General features: G+C 53.3%; 8 protein-coding genes across 8 annotated transcripts; 3 read left to right on the top strand and 5 right to left on the bottom strand.

The window, feature by feature from the left end:
• Positions 1 to 1,070: 1,070 nt before the first annotated feature.
• IAQ61_011374 (mitochondrial 37S ribosomal protein uS7m) lies at positions 1,071 to 2,365 on the bottom strand (the record flags this gene model as incomplete). Its single annotated transcript, XM_003843879.2, has 3 exons — positions 1,948 to 2,365; positions 1,571 to 1,894; positions 1,071 to 1,508 (listed from the first exon to the last, which is right to left on the bottom strand). Exons 1-3 carry the CDS (start codon positions 2,218 to 2,220, stop codon positions 1,071 to 1,073), a joined length of 1,035 nt encoding a protein of 344 aa, XP_003843927.1. The 5' UTR covers positions 2,221 to 2,365.
• A 313-nt stretch (positions 2,366 to 2,678) lies between these two features.
• On the top strand, positions 2,679 to 2,891 carry IAQ61_011373 (uncharacterized protein; the record flags this gene model as incomplete). Its single annotated transcript, XM_003843878.1, has 1 exon — positions 2,679 to 2,891. One exon carries the CDS (start codon positions 2,679 to 2,681, stop codon positions 2,889 to 2,891), a length of 213 nt encoding a protein of 70 aa, XP_003843926.1.
• A 219-nt stretch (positions 2,892 to 3,110) lies between these two features.
• Positions 3,111 to 3,516, bottom strand: IAQ61_011372 (uncharacterized protein; the record flags this gene model as incomplete). The annotated part of the gene is made up of 2 exons (XM_066099170.1): positions 3,111 to 3,399; positions 3,473 to 3,516. 2 exons carry the CDS (start codon positions 3,514 to 3,516, stop codon positions 3,111 to 3,113), a joined length of 333 nt encoding a protein of 110 aa, XP_065950689.1.
• Positions 3,517 to 3,628: 112 nt separating this feature from the next.
• Positions 3,629 to 7,739, top strand: IAQ61_011371 (uncharacterized protein; the record flags this gene model as incomplete). The annotated part of the gene is made up of 2 exons (XM_003843877.2): positions 3,629 to 3,891; positions 3,944 to 7,739. The coding sequence occupies 2 exons, from the start codon at positions 3,629 to 3,631 to the stop codon at positions 6,723 to 6,725; spliced, it is 3,045 nt and encodes a 1,014-aa protein (XP_003843925.2). The 3' UTR covers positions 6,726 to 7,739.
• Positions 7,740 to 8,715: 976 nt separating this feature from the next.
• IAQ61_011370 (uncharacterized protein) lies at positions 8,716 to 10,600 on the bottom strand (the record flags this gene model as incomplete). Its single annotated transcript, XM_066099169.1, has 3 exons — positions 8,716 to 9,493; positions 9,553 to 9,988; positions 10,039 to 10,600. The coding sequence occupies 3 exons, from the start codon at positions 10,598 to 10,600 to the stop codon at positions 8,716 to 8,718; spliced, it is 1,776 nt and encodes a 591-aa protein (XP_065950688.1).
• A 751-nt stretch (positions 10,601 to 11,351) lies between these two features.
• On the top strand, positions 11,352 to 11,570 carry IAQ61_011369 (uncharacterized protein; the record flags this gene model as incomplete). Its single annotated transcript, XM_003843874.2, has 1 exon — positions 11,352 to 11,570. The coding sequence occupies one exon, from the start codon at positions 11,352 to 11,354 to the stop codon at positions 11,568 to 11,570; it is 219 nt and encodes a 72-aa protein (XP_003843922.2).
• Positions 11,571 to 12,058: 488 nt separating this feature from the next.
• Positions 12,059 to 12,905, bottom strand: IAQ61_011368 (uncharacterized protein; the record flags this gene model as incomplete). The annotated part of the gene is made up of 2 exons (XM_066099168.1): positions 12,059 to 12,329; positions 12,799 to 12,905. 2 exons carry the CDS (start codon positions 12,903 to 12,905, stop codon positions 12,059 to 12,061), a joined length of 378 nt encoding a protein of 125 aa, XP_065950687.1.
• Positions 12,906 to 13,079: 174 nt separating this feature from the next.
• Positions 13,080 to 14,110, bottom strand: IAQ61_011367 (uncharacterized protein; the record flags this gene model as incomplete). The annotated part of the gene is made up of 2 exons (XM_066099167.1): positions 13,782 to 14,110; positions 13,080 to 13,714 (listed from the first exon to the last, which is right to left on the bottom strand). Exons 1-2 carry the CDS (start codon positions 14,008 to 14,010, stop codon positions 13,080 to 13,082), a joined length of 864 nt encoding a protein of 287 aa, XP_065950686.1. The 5' UTR covers positions 14,011 to 14,110.
• Between the last annotated feature and the right edge of the window lie 877 nt (positions 14,111 to 14,987).

The raw sequence follows: 14,987 nt of genomic DNA, 5'->3' as shown, positions 1-14,987 counted from the left end.
TAGCTGCGACGCGAGGACAAAGTTCGCACCAGCCACACGACAAGAGATGCTTGGTCTCGAGTGATGTGGGGTGGGCGCGTGATGTTGTGAGCGGGAAGTGGGAAGTGGAGTGGCTTGGGTAGTGATGGTGGCGGTGGGGTAGGTAGCAATACAACAAAACAAACAACTCCCTAGACAGTAAAGTATGGATGGTAGGTAGAGTACTCTAGAGTAGAGGACTGTGGCTGAAAGCAAAGCAACTGGCGGGCCGATCCGAATATCCGAATCCAATATTGCTAACCACTGTCCGAGAACAGGTGGTCACCTAGCAGATTGATGGAAGCGGACGACATGGGGAAGAGAAAGGCAAGGCCGGGGGCTTGGAGGGCGGAAAGCGTCATGGAACAGTCAGCGAAACCCGATGGTAGAAGGTAAGCCCGTGGACCAAGGGTAGGAGATACAGTAACAGTAACAGTAACAGTAACAGTAACAGTGTACAGTTAAACCCCTCAGCCAAGTCGGCAAGTCCATCATGGCTTGGCAATCTTTGCGCCTCACCACCCACCTGGGCACCGATCCCGCCTCCCGTCCTGCCTGTGCGTGAACAAGAACAACATGACAAGCCAGCCAAAGGGACGCTGGTGGTGGTGGCCATGAGAAACAGCACATGCGGGTCCGTTTTCTTTGCAAGGGCTTCAAGCAGAATCTCATTTATTTCAAACGCCAGAAAGCTACCACACTGCTCCCTCCTGCGCCCCCTTCGATGCTTCGTCGAGTACATGGGCCCAAGGTCTTTCACATGCTACCGTAACTTTACGGCGGCTGGCCAGTGGGGCAGTGTGGCTGTGTAAGCTGTGGGCCCTGGCTTCACAGTAGTACATACAACACAGTACCTATAGGCTGTTGTGCATACATGCATGCAGGTCGGCGACACCACACCTTCAGCCAAGCCAACATTGAGCCTTCACGGCGGCTCATGACAACCAATCCTTGAATGGAGCGAGTGCTGAGCATTAGGATCGGCTGCTTGAGAACAACATTCTGTTGGGTGGATGGATGGAATTAACTACACTGAAGCCAGTCCGCCTCCTCTACCGCTTTCGAGGCAACACAATATTGGCTCGAGCAGCGATGCCGAGCTTGTGGATGGCATTGCGCTTCTCCCAACAACCGCTTGTGCCCTGAACGACGGCAATGAGCTCCTGCGCTATCCGCTGCGCAAAGCTGTTCTTTCCACTGCCCACATTTCTCCTCTTGGAGGCGGCAGTAGTGATCCACTCGATGGCTGCGCGTCGTCGTTGTCTCTGGCCGAGTGGCACTGGAATTTGCAGAGCAACACCACCTCCAGCCGCACCTCGCTGACTGCGAATGCGCATCAAAGGCGACACCGAGTCGATTGCCAGGGTGAGGTACAGAATCGGGTTAAGGGGAAGATGGGACGGTGGAGGAGCGCCTGGCAGAAGTGGCCTTGCTGGGTTAATTGTCGGAATGGGTGATGTCCTAAGGTGTTGGAGAATCAGCGCCATATTCTGTAGACTGTGTCAGCCCTGTATCTACACACACACACACATAGGCAGTGAATCAAACTCACTCGTTGCGCAACACTCTTCTTGCCATGTCGCATCAGCAGATTGGTGACTTGTTCGACTACCGGGTCGTAGCGGTGCTTGACGTGGCCGTCCTTTGGCAAAGGGAGCGTTGGCATTCCAAACTTCAGCCCTGGCGTTTCTGGCGCCTTTGACATGGCGTCAAAATCTACAATGCCCATATCCAAGCCCTCATTCCCACCCGTTTGTGTCGTCATGGTCGAGTATGAGCGCGAGCCTTTGGGTGCCGAGGTGGAAGCCTGCGACTTGAGCTTGTCTTGCATGACCTTGGGTAGTTTCTCCTGTGCCGCCTTGTCGCCCTGCACAACCTAGACGTTTGTCAGTCGCTAGTCCTCTTCTACGGGGCACAAGACTAGCACACCTCTTCAATGGGTGTGCCCTGGCTCAGATCAGGCCCCTTTTCTCCCATAGTCTTCGCAACAGCAGCCGCCTCTTCGGAAACGTGTTCGATGGGTTTAGCATCCACTCGCTTGGAGCGGTCGGCAGCGGGGACTGGATTCGAATTCGAATCTGAGTAGGGACGGAATTGCGATGGCGTCGGTCGCATAGAAGACCGGACAGGCCATTGCACCTGAGATCGCGGTCTAAAGGCGATGGATCGCGCAAAGGTCGTGGTGTTCAATCGTGGCGGCATGGTGGTGTTTTGTGAATGGAGAGGGAGCGCCCTGGCTGCAAAATGACGGCTTGATAGAACATGGATGAACCGATGTCGCGTAGCATGGTCACGTGCCCAACTACTAGCCACAGACTATGTACTCTACTCAAAGTGCATGGCCCAGAACATGAAGACTGATTTGCATGTGTACTCTAATGAAGAGGGGAACTTTGATCTAGAGTACTCTGCTGTCCCTCGGATAGTGCGTACTCGGTGGCTACATACAACACCTCGAAGGCAGAATTCAGGTGGCGAGACACGAGAATGTATGCGTACTAGAGTAGTAGTAGTACTCTATGTGGTTCAAGTCTGACAGCGCATAGAACGCAGGCATGACGTCGCGCACTGCCCCTAATTTGCAACTGGTAACATCAACAGAAAAGAGAGCATCTTCTAAGTACTCCTAGTACTCTACTCGTCGTCCCAGAAGCTGCAAGATGCACGACAAGTGGCAAGCTGCCGCGAACACGCAGACCACCCATTCTCTCATTGGTGTCTTCCCAGCGCTCCAAGGGCAGGATTGCACCTCCAGACGGGATTACCGTACCGGTGAGGATCCGAACAGGCGGCTACAGGTCGCTACCCTATGGGCTGCAAACGATTCGTCGTTGATCGAGCATGACGCGAGTGAGGGGTCCAGCGGCTTTTAACTTAAGTACCCAAAGAAAGCAATCGAATCCACCTCAGTCGATAGCCTGATGTTTTGAAGCTGGGCTTTTCCAACTATTCCCTACGCTGCTTTCTCTCTTTGCTTCCAGGTACCTGCTACTCTTGAATCGGCGTCTCGACTGGAGTCTGCCGTTGTGTCAACCCCACCTTCACACCGCCAAGCCTCTTCCTGTAAAACGTGACAGCCCGACATCCACGCGTTAGCGCGTCATTCCTAGCGGCAAACGCCCCAGTAAAGCCGTTTCCGCCACTTTCCCCTCACCACCTCTCGATTGTTCGTCCTGAGGTGTACCTTCATCCACACACTCAGCCCCTTTTTGTTTTGGCGAGGCTGAGCAATCTGGTCTGATTCTGCTTGCGTTGGGAGTTTCGTAGCGGTAAGCTAGTCTCAATGTCTTTGTTGTTGTCTGATGGCAATTCACTTTACAAGTTGTTTGGTGGTCTCCAATCTGGTTTGACTCAGCTTGACTACCTCTTGTCTCAATCCATCTGAATCAGTCCATGTATGCGCCGTTCCTGTTTCCCAGACTTTCTGTTCGACAATGGCCGACCACATCGTTACCCATATAAGGCCCTGTCCATGAACAGCTGTGGATTAACTTTCATATTCTGACTAATTACAAAACGCAACTTCACTACTTGCACACAAACTGAACACAGCAGCTACCTGTAAGCATTGTTCGGATACGTACACTCATCTATTGCTGAGTCATAGAAAATGGCGGATCGCGGCCGAGGTGGTGGACGTGGCGGCCGAGGTGAATATCGTGGGCGCGGTGGAGGTGACCGTGGCGACTTTGGCGGTGGTGGGCGAGGAAGAGGTGATTATGGTGGTGGTGGACGAGGAAGAGGTGATTATGGTGGCGGAGGCGATCGAGGGCGAGGAGGCTTTCGTGGTGGTGACAGAGGCGGCTTCCGCGGAGGCGATAGAGGTGGCTTTCGTGGTGGCCGGGGAGGCTTCGAAGGTCCCCGGGTTTTTGGGTAAGTACGCTGGAGACTGCCATGATGGACAGTCATCTGACCTTCCTTATAGCAATGGCACGTTTCCACAGCCCGATGCAGTGGTCACGAAGCTCGAGGATGAGATGGTCAAGAGTAGTCTGTCGACAGCTCTCGCGGGAGCCTCTCTCGACATCAAGCTTCCCTCACGTCCCGCTTACGGCACAGCCGGAAGACCCATAGTTCTCTTCACCAACTACTTCGAGCTGAAAGGCATCAAGCCCAACACAGTCCTGTACCGGTATGCAGCAACTATCAGCGACCCGGACCTGCCCAAACCGAAGAAGCGTCGCGTTATTGAGCTTTTGCTCCAGACCGAACCCTTCGCAAAGCTCAAGATAGCCAGTGATGGAGCTCAGATGCTCATCTCCACCCAAAAGATTCCACTCGAGGGCGACCGTCCAGCTTTCTCAATTGAATGGTATCCAAAGGATGGGGAGCCAATTCCCAAGGCGACGGCTGATGAGCCTGACAAGCGAAAAGAACTTCGCAAGAAGTCCACCTACCGCATCCTGGTCGAAGAGCTCGGTACAGTGTCGTTGAGCGAGTTGCTCAAAGACCTGGCCCAGCCGACATCTACGTATCCGCTGAAGCTCGAGACCATACAAGCACTCAATGTCATCATGGCCCATGGACCCAGTAGTGATCCCAACATTGCCACAGCAGGAGGTAACAAGTTCTATCCGTTTGGCAGCCATCCGCAGCTACAAGTTGCAGATTTGGGATCCGGCTTACAGGCTCTTCGTGGATACTTCTCTAGCGTCCGCACCAGTGTCAACCGCATTCTGGTCAACGTGAATGTCGCAACCGGTGCCTTTTACAAGGCAGGACCGTTGTTACAAGTAATACATGAAGTCTATGATGCACAATCGAGAAACGATCATCAGTACAGACGGATGGCGGCCTTTGTCCGCAAACTCAGAATCGAAACCAATTACATTCACGACACAGACAACAAGGGAAAAGTAAAGATGGGGAAAAACGGTCCCCTTACCAAGAGAAAGGTTCATGTCATTGGAGACATATCACCACCCGGCAAAAACGCTGACAACGTGACGTTCTCTGAGGTTGGTAAAGAAGGAAAGGTCACCAAGGTGTCTGTCAAGGACTACTTCTTCAACAAGTACAAGATCAAGCTCAGCGCGCCCGCAGCTCCCTTGGTCAACTACGGCACCCAGAAGGACCCCAAGTGGATACCCGCGGAATTGTGCGTTATTTTGCCTGGCCAGCTTGCCAAACGATTGCTACTTGGACCACAGACGAGCGAGATGATCAGATTTGCGGCCCGTCGTCCTCACCAAAATGCAGAGTCGATCACCGGCGACGGTCTGCAGGTCACCAAGATCAACCCGATGTCGAACGGATTAAACACCAACCTGGCCCCGTTCGGAATCAAGGTGGCCCCCAATATGCTGACTGTGCCTGGCCGCATCCTGAACCCGCCAGATCTTCTCTACAGAGGTCAACAGACGTGCAGACCTAACAATGGTGCCTGGAATCTGGACCCTCGTCAACTGGGGCAAAAGCCGTTCCGTGTTGTGGCGAAGACGCTGAGTTCCTGGAACACATTGGTAATCAACTGTGGTCATCGTGCAACCGTTGATGGAGGTGTCCAAGGAGTCATGGCCCACTTGAATGCCTTCAGGAGGACGCTCATGACATATGGTCTGGAACCAGGCCCTGTCCAGCAACCACTCTTCATTGACGTGGCAATCAATGACCTCCAAAACAGGGAAATTGGAAAAGTAAAATTCACAATCTCAGACACCGTGCGGAAGGGCATCAAGAGCAGGCCTAGCTTCTTCTTTGTCCTGTTGCCCAGCGATAATGCGGTGTTGTATGATTCCATCAAGTCTCTCTTCGATTGCGATCTTGGTATACCGAACATTTGCAGCATTGGTAGCAAATTCTCAAAGGAGAAAGGGCAGATGCAGTATTTTGCTAATGTCGCCATGAAGTTCAACCAGAAGCTCGGCGGTGTTAATCACACGGTGGAGCTGAAGAAGATGGCGCCGCTAGACGCGCAGACGATTCTCTTTGGCATCGACGTTACTCATCCCTCTCCCGGCAGCGCAGAGACGGCGCCCAGCATCGCAGGCGTGGTGGCCTCTGTAGACTCCCTGTTCTCGCAATACCCCGCCAGCATGCGCACCCAACAGGGACGACAGGAAATGGTAGCCGCGCTCGACGAGATGATTGTCGAGCGGCTGCAACTCTGGCAGAAGCGAAACCGCGGCCTGCCCAACAAGGTGATTGTCTACCGCGACGGTGTCTCCGAAGGCCAATACCGCATCGTGCTCGAGCAAGAGTACCCAGCCTTTAAAAAGGCATTTGACAAGCTCTACGGCGCCGAGAAGAACCACCCAAAAATCTCCATTGTCATGGTCGGCAAGCGCCACCACACCCGCTTCTACCCAACCAAGGACGAAGACACCGACGGCCGCACCGGCAACCCCAAACCCGGCACCGTTGTCGACCGCGGCGTAACGGGCGAGAAAATCTTCGACTTCTTCTTGCTCGCGCACCAGGGCCTCCAGGGTACCTCTAAACCAGCACACTACGTCGTCTTGCGCGACGACATCAAGCTCGGCGCCGACCAGCTCCAGAGCCTCACACACAGCCTGTGCTATACGTTTGCACGCGCCACCCGCTCCGTCAGCATCTGCCCGCCAGCCTACTATGCAGACTTGCTGTGTGAGCGCGGTCGCTCCTATCTCCACGGCGTGTTGAAGGGCGAGGGCTCCGTCGCGTTTTCCCAGTCGGAGTGGCAGCGCGATGTCAATGCCGCGCTTATAGAGACGATGTACTACCTTTAGGATGGTTGGGGGTGATACTTTATCTTTGAGTTATTTTCTGGATAACCCTTTTCACCGCGTACCGCATACTCTGGTAACACAAACACAAAGCCGCTTATTGACGAACATACCCTTCACAGCCTTTTCCCAAGTCTCTGAACGGTTAAACTGAGCCATTCAATTCTGTAGCCTCGCAAAGCGTTTTTGCAGAAGATTTTTCTTTCTGCCGTCCCCTGCTTCCTTGTCTTTTATGCTCCTTGCTTCTTTCTTTCCCAGCCTCCCCGGGCGAGAAAAAAGAGCAGGTGCTGGGGAGTAGGGGGATGGTGGTGTTGGTCAGGTCATACTTTTGCCACTTTTTTTAGTCTCCCCTGGGGCTGAAAAGGGTGGAAGTGGTCTGACTGGTGGGTGTTGGAGGTGGGAGTTGGGAGTTGGAGGTTGTATACATGGTGTATACTCTCTACTTCACACCCATTTCCCAACTTTTGAAACCCACTTGCTGAAAATTTTAAAAATAAACGAGTATACTCGTCGATTGCTATACGTCATTTTCGAGATGACTTGTTCTTTTTGCTCGACTTGTGGTTTTTCACTTTTTTTTTTCACTTTTTCGTTCTTGTTTCTTGGTGGGGGGGTTTGCAAAGGGAGGAAGGGAGATGGAGGGGGTTTGCCGGGCGCGTTCAACACTCGTCTGCTTTTTCTGCTCTGATTTTCGCCATGGATTTCTGCAATGGATTCTGGGTTTTGGAGGAATGCTGGGTGGCATGCTTGGATGGTGGGACATGTGCGCCATCACGTCGTACACCTGCCGATACTGCTGCAATACTCGTAGATGCTTATTCAACATGGGTTTCTTCTCCTTGTCCTCGTACCTGTCCTTGTCCTCCTAGTCCCCGTGCGAGCACGAGTACAAGCTGAATTTGCAGGTGCACGTACAACTGCAAGTCTAGAGTTTCTAATCCAAACACTGGAGAATATTGCGGCTGGGAGTGTGACTTGTGACTTCTCACTCCTTACTTCTCACTCCTCACTTCTCACTCCTTACTTCTCACTCCTCACTTCTCACTCCTCACTTCTCACTCCTCACTTCTCACTCCTCACTTCTCACTCCTCACTCCTCACCCCCCACCCCTCACACGAAATCCACCACAAAGATCAACAACACAGCGCGACACGCCAAAGCAAGCCCCAAACCCCCCACGCACCTAGCAACGCAGACTCGGGATTTTGAACAGTGCAGACGGTGTAGTCTAGGGACGGTGTAGTCTAGGGACGGTGTAGTCTAGGTATATCCAACCATCCATATTAAGAAATAGGATTAGGAATTTAGAAACCAGCAAAAAAAAAAATTTAAAAATTGGACATTGGGAAATCAAGGGCGTTGGTGAGTGTGTGGTGTGTTGGTATTGGTACTGGTGTTGGTATTGGTACTGGTGTTGGTATTGGTACTGGTGTTGGTATTGGTACTGGTGTTGGTATTGGTACTGGTATTGGTATTTGCAATTGTGCTGGTATTTGCATTTGTCCTGATCTTGGTATTTGTCTGATATTGGTATTCGACTAGTATCGGTATTCGTACTAGCATTGGTACCAACACCCATTCTAGTCCCAACATCCATCCCAACATCCATCCCAATACCTGTACTCGTACTCGTACTAGTACACCTCCCCCCCAAAAAACCCCCAAAAAACCCCAAAACCAACCCAAAAAAACCCAAAAAATCAAAAAAAAAGCGCCAGCAACGCCAATACCCACCATAGCGACATAGCCACCCTACCCAAAGCCAAGACTAGCGCCCATGGGTAAACGCCGGTTGAATCCTGGGGAGGGGGTTGATATGATTGCATAAGACGCCATGACGCTGCGCTAAAGGGGAAGCATGATGCGAATGAGGATGAGATGAGATGGGAAAGAGGGGAAAGAGGGGAAGAAGAGAGAGGAAAGGGGAAAGAAAAGAAAAGAAAAGCAAGCAAAGAACAAGAGGAGGCGTAAACAAGCAGGAAAAAAAAATCCCTACTCCCCCCCCTCCCTCTCCCCCCCCTCCCCCTCATCCTCCCTCGGCCCCGTAATCCCCACCCGTCGCCTCGGCTCCTCCCACATGCGCGCCAAAACCTTCTTCTTCTGGCTCTCGCGCACATTGCGCAAAAAAGCATACGTCTCCACGACATCGACAAGCTGGCGCTCGACGCCAAAGCTATTACTCTGCGCGCGGCGAATCAGGGGGCTCACGAGATTTTTGCGCGCCTTGTCGAGCTGGTCCTGGACGGATCGGATGATTTGAATGTGGGATTTGAGTTCGACCTTGTTGGTGAGGGTGGAGGCGCGCACGTCCTTGAGCAGCTTGAGGTTCTTTTCGTACTTCTTCAGTTGGGATTTGTTGGGGATGAGGGTGCGCCAGAGGGAGGCGAGGAATTCGTCTTGCTTGGTTGCCAGGCTGTCTTCCTCGCGCGCGACGGAGCGGTGCAGGTTTTGGAATTGGCGGTCGACGGATTCGAAGAGGGCGAAGAGGGTGCTGGCGTGCCCGAGCTCGTTTTGGATGTTCTCCTCGAGCAGGTTGAGCAGGTGGTCAAAGGTGCGTTGGAGGGTCGCGCGCGACCGCTCTTGGGTCGTGTGGCCGACTACCAAGTTGACGACGCGGCCAATGGTCGTCGGCGTGCCGGGAGAGGATTCTAGCAGGCCGGCTTTGCTGAGGCCGCCGTGGATGTTGCCGATGACGGTGTCGAGGACGCCGAATTTGGGGTTCTGGATGGATTCGAGCTCGCGCCGTGTCCAGTCCATTGTGTAGAGGATGCTGTGGAGGATTAGTGGTTGGATTCAATCAAAAAAAAGCGCGGCGCATGGATGACGTACGAATCCATGTCTCCATCCACATTGGTGAAGAAGCTGCGAATCTTGTCGGAGAGGACGCGCAGGCTGATGCTGAGGCCATCTAGCTGGTCTACAATGACGGTCGAAGCGGACATGTTGGTCGCGCGCACACTCTCGCCGAGGTCCTGAACGGCGACACTGGCTTCGCCCAGCTCGCGCGACCGTGGTATGACATTCTCCGAGGCATAGAGGAGGGGTTCAAACTGGCGCGCCATGTTGGCGACATTTGCGACATCTGGTATCAGCGTGGCCGTCCATGGATGTACGAGGAGCCAGGAGAGGAAGAGCATGGCGAGGGTGCAAACGAGACTTGCTCTGGATTTTGTGAAGACGCGCGTGATGCTCGCAAAGGTGGATATGGTTTCTTCGATTGGCGCGGTGCGGAACAGGGTCTCGCCTCGAAAGGCAAGGCGGAAGACTGTCCAAGGGGTTAGTGGGCAGAGCGCATGCTCGTGTCGATGTACCTACAACCATCTGTCTGCTCTGGGTCTTCGCTATGCAACACGTCATCGTCGTAATTGTGGTCGTCGTTGGCGGCGTCTTGTTGTTGTTGTTGTTGGGCGCGGCTGCGCAGGTCTGGTTCATGCGACGGGCTCTGCAGTCGCGAGGCAATGTTGTCGGGCAGCTGAGCGCGCTCTTCCTCTGCAATGGGCTCGGGACTTGTGCGCGGCGTGTGCTTGAGGGGCGAGTCGGGGAGTGGGATGCGCGAAGGGGTGATTTCGCGGTCGGTGCGGTAGAAGGAGGGTGAGCGCGACAGGCTGCCCCGCGATGCGCTTTCCCCGAGCAGCGACTTGCGGTACCAGTGATTGCTCGAGTGCGACTTTTGCCAGGCGGGCGGGGCCCAGGGACCGTCTGATTCTGGCTCCGAGTCCCCGTCCTCCTGCGGTGTGCTCCAGCGCGACGAGTGCATGTTGGAGCGACCGCTGTAGGCCGAATGCATGCTGCGCTCTGGGTCAAAGGCTTCGAGGGAGGCGCTTAGCGAGGGTATGTCATGGTCGTAGAGGCTGCCGCGATCCATTGTCTCGAGCATGGCTCTTTGTTTTGTTTTGTTTTGTTGTGTGAAATCCGTGTTGCCTGTTTGGTCGCGAGGATGTTGGGAAGAAGAGGGGATCGGGGGCGGGGGATTGGATGGAGGACCAGCGGCTGGGATCAGGTTGGAAGCCGGTCACTTCTAAGTTCTCACAGGGTCGAGGCTCTGTATGCACGAGGGTGGGAGGGGCCCTTGTGACGCGTGTGGATGTGTGTGGGTGCGGGTAATGTGTGTGTGTGTGTGTGTGTGTGTGTGTGTGTCTGTGGGTGCGTGGGTGCGGGTAATGTGTGTGTGTGTGTGTCTGTGGGTGGGTGGGTGTGTGGGCGTGTACAGAGTAGTGTCTTAGTAATCGGTGCCTGGGGTTCAAAGGTACCTTAGGTACACATGGTACTCATGGTACTACAACGACAGCAACAGCACATGGGACAAAAGAGGACGAGAGAGAATGGCGGGAAATAAGAGGATCCCCCTCCCCCTTCCCCCAATTCGTTTGTATTCTCGGTCTAGCTAGCAGGATCAACGGCGATGAAACTAGGCCGTGTGTGTGTGTGTGTGTGTGGGAGAGAATGGACAGCCAACGTGTTCCCTGGCAGAAGGAGGGTGAAACGGAGTGGCTGGTCAGAGTCCACTCGAGCGTGGGGAGACTTTGGTTGGCTGTCGTGAATGGCTTGCTCCACTCGCGGCCTAGTGCGGGGAATTGGACTTGCATGACCTGCATCCTCCCATCCTCCCATGTACCTACAGTCCATCCATGATCATCGGCCATTCACCCACCTTGCAGCACGACTACGACTACTACGACTACGACTACGATTACTACGACTACGACTACGACTACTACTACGACTACTACGACTACTACGACTACTACGACTACTACGACTACTACGACTACTACGACTACTACGACTACTACGACTCCTCCCACTACGACTACTACTACCTATCCATCTACCTAGCAGTACTCTAGTATCCACCCAACCCACTGCACATTCCCTTGTTTCCCGTCCCCCCCCGACATCAGTCCCTTGCTTGAGAGAGTGGTTTGCTTGTTGTCCACAACATAGCGGTCCATGGGCCCAACGGAGGATGGTTGATACGCCATCCTCCTCCTCCCAACGCGTCATGGCCCAAAAGGGCGAGTAGAGTCGGCGGCGGGGTGTCGTGGGGGGGGGGGGGGCTGGGATGGGGGCAAGGGAAGAGCGAGCGCCCGGGGGTTGTACCTTCCGATTGGCTGAAGAGGCGCATGCACAAAGTCAGGTGCACAATCGATAAGTGACTTGCACTAACCTCCCATTGGCCTTGGCCTTGTCCCTTGTCCCTTGTCCCTTGTCCCTTGTCACTTGTCACTGGTCCCTTGTCCCTTGTCCCTTGTCACTTGTCACTTGTCACTTGTCACTGGTCCCTTGTCCCTTGTCCCTTGTCCCTTGTCACTTGTCACTTGTCACTGGTCCCTTGTCACCCTATCCTCTCTCCTTGCTCTCCCAAAGAACTGCCCACAGAGTACTCTAGACCAGACCTCCCAGCGCTGTCTGCATCATACCCTCTCTTGTTCTTCTTCTTCTTCTTCTTCTTCTTCTTCTTCTCGGCAATGAAAAACCTAGTGATTGCCCACAAAGTAGAATTGAATGCAGCAGTGTAGAGACACCAAGTTTGGACTATTCCTAGAGTACTATACCCATCGTGTAGAGAGTGTGTACCGCCAACACTCCACCGCCCTATTTCCCGGCTATTTCCGCCCGCCAAGCACACCCACCCATCAACCACTCACAACCAATCGACCATCTCTCTTCTGCTCATCTTGCCCAACCTACTACTCTCTACTCTTACACGCTCTCTCACATGCCCACCCAACCCTTCCACCAAAGCCTCCAAGCCAAGGCTAGGGTCGGGAATCTGTACCCTAGCCTACCACCAAACTGCGCATCCCCGATAACAGACGTCGCAATCGATTGCTACCCTCGCGATAAGACCGCTTGCGATCGGAAGTCGGAGCACGGGGCGGGACAAAGCTTGGAAGGAGGGACCCTGGGTTTTGGCTCTGGGTTTCGGCTAACCTTCCTCATCTACGGGACGGCTATCGTTAACGCTCGAGGACCTCGCCGTCGCTTGTACAAAGAACTGTAGAGAGAATAGGTAGACTCCAACTTCGATACACGAGACGAATATAGGCTTCGGCATTCTCTATTCACATACACATGCACGTGGGAACTGGGAACTCTTTGCTGCCTGGTCCGTATCTTGAGGGCAAGGGAGGATTTGATGCATGTCTTCTGTCAAAATTTGACCTCTTGTCGCCTGGCATGAATTATCCAACCTTTGGACGTGACAAGGCGGATATGAATACCGCGTTCCCTTGGCCAGTCCCGTCCACAAGCTGCCCTCTCACATGGCACTTGTCATCTCGACTCGCACCCGTCCAGCACCAGAATTCCGCACGCCTGCCCCCCCCCAGCCGAATTTTTCTCTCCTCAAAATCTCATGTACTCCCCTTTGACATATCCATATGCTCTCCCTGCCCCGGCAACTCCACAGCTTCCACATGGAGATCACGTCCGCCCTGCAACTCCACCGGCCCATGGCTGGCATCCCAGAGATAACTCTTCTGCGCATCTCTCGAGTTGTACGTATCCAGCGCCGCGTCGTCTGAGAATGCGTTTTCGCCGTGGGGAACGTGGTCTGGGGCCGACGTTGCTTGTCGCTTGGCTCCGTGCTTGCGTCGTATGAGGACGATTCCGAGAATGGTGAGGCAGATTACGGTCAGGCCGCTAATGGCTCCTCCTACTATAGCTCCGATGTTCAGGGGCTCTGGGTTGGGTGGTGAGGATGTGGAGGAGGGGGTCGTGGATGGGGTGAAGCTCGATGTAGGGATGGGAGATGGTTTTAAGCCTGTGCCTGTTGGTGGCGAGGTCGAGCTTCCCAGAGAGATGCTGGGTATAGAGGTGGAAGTGGATGAGATTGTTGATTTTGTCGTTGTTGCCTCTGTGGACTTTGGAAATTGAAAGAGAGTATCCGTTCGAGCTTCTGATCCACACTCAATATTATCAAACGACTCATCAGACCCATGAATCAACACCGCCGTCGAACAAAACCACAAAGGTGCACTAATCCCGCCTTAGCTCTCCAAACACTCCCATCGATATCAACGAAGCAGAAAAAAAAAGTCGCAGGATTCACTCACCATAGAAAAGTAGTAATACCCGGGTAACCCGATAGCCGGCCACACCCCCCACTGCAAGAATACCTATCCACGCACACACCAGCGAAACCGCACTCCTCCACTGAGACCACGGTAGTTGAACACGCTCCCCATAAACCATGTACAGTGTCGAAGCGGCATTCATAGCCCGGATATGGTACCCAAGAGCTCCGAGGATCACCATCCTCGAATCCACAAATCGTTGCCGCATGTGAAGCTGTCGCCATGCTCAACACGACAAAACCACATAGAATCAACATCGCACCCGGTAAAAGATAGCAGAGCGCGGGGAAACCGAAACCGAAAACGAACACGAAACCAAAAAAAAAAAAAAAAAAAAAAAAAAGTAAAAAAAAAAGTAACGGTGATGTCTACACTTCACTCACAGGTTGGGGAAAAAAACCCCAAGCCATGATTTGTGTAAGTGTTGGGGGGGGTTGGTGGTCTTCTGACTACGCCGTAGTATCACAGGTGCTGAGATACACAACATTGATAATTTCATAGAGCTATGTGATATGTGCTCTAAGCGCTTGCTTCTCTTTCTGGCTTAGTGAGATGTTGTTTGGAGGGTATGGGTGGTGTTTGCCGTGCTTGTGCGCTTGCGAGACAGCACGATGACCAAGTGGCACAGTTGGTTTGGTGTGTACTCGTACTTGCCTTTACTTTTGACACCTCCGCGGTCGTGGAGGTGGTTTATTTGTGAGCGCTCTGATATCGGGAAGGGGTTTTCTGGCCATTGAGATTGTCTGGGTTTTGTACGGTTGATTCAAGGAGCTTGCGATTGCAAAGACCAAGTTTTCCATCTCGGGGTCTGGTTTGAGGATATATAGGAAGGCGTGTAAGGTTCAGTGAGGTGCCAGGGCGGGGATTATGGTAACATTTGAGAAGCCAAGGGCATGGTGCTCATGTGCTATGTTTAACGTTAGCAGGAACCCTCGCTCTACGCATACGTATACACACCCAGCCAACAACGCGTTGCAGAAGAAAAGCACCCCATCCCCCCAAAAGAAAAGAAAAGAGGAAGTGGCATGCAAGAGACAAACAAATGTACATGTCTGTCCAGCCCCATGATGATACATACGCGTATCCACCCAAACATGGCTTGATATATACATACAAAACAAGTAACCCCCTCTTTCCAACAATCACATCTACACATCTAGCAATCCACCCCGCTTCTCCAATCTC

The sequence above is a fragment of the Plenodomus lingam genome, assembly GCF_022343315.1.
Source record: "Plenodomus lingam strain CAN1 chromosome Unknown scaffold_20, whole genome shotgun sequence".
NCBI classification, from domain to species: domain Eukaryota; kingdom Fungi; phylum Ascomycota; class Dothideomycetes; order Pleosporales; family Leptosphaeriaceae; genus Plenodomus; species Plenodomus lingam.
This window is presented reverse-complemented; position numbering and strand designations above follow the sequence as displayed.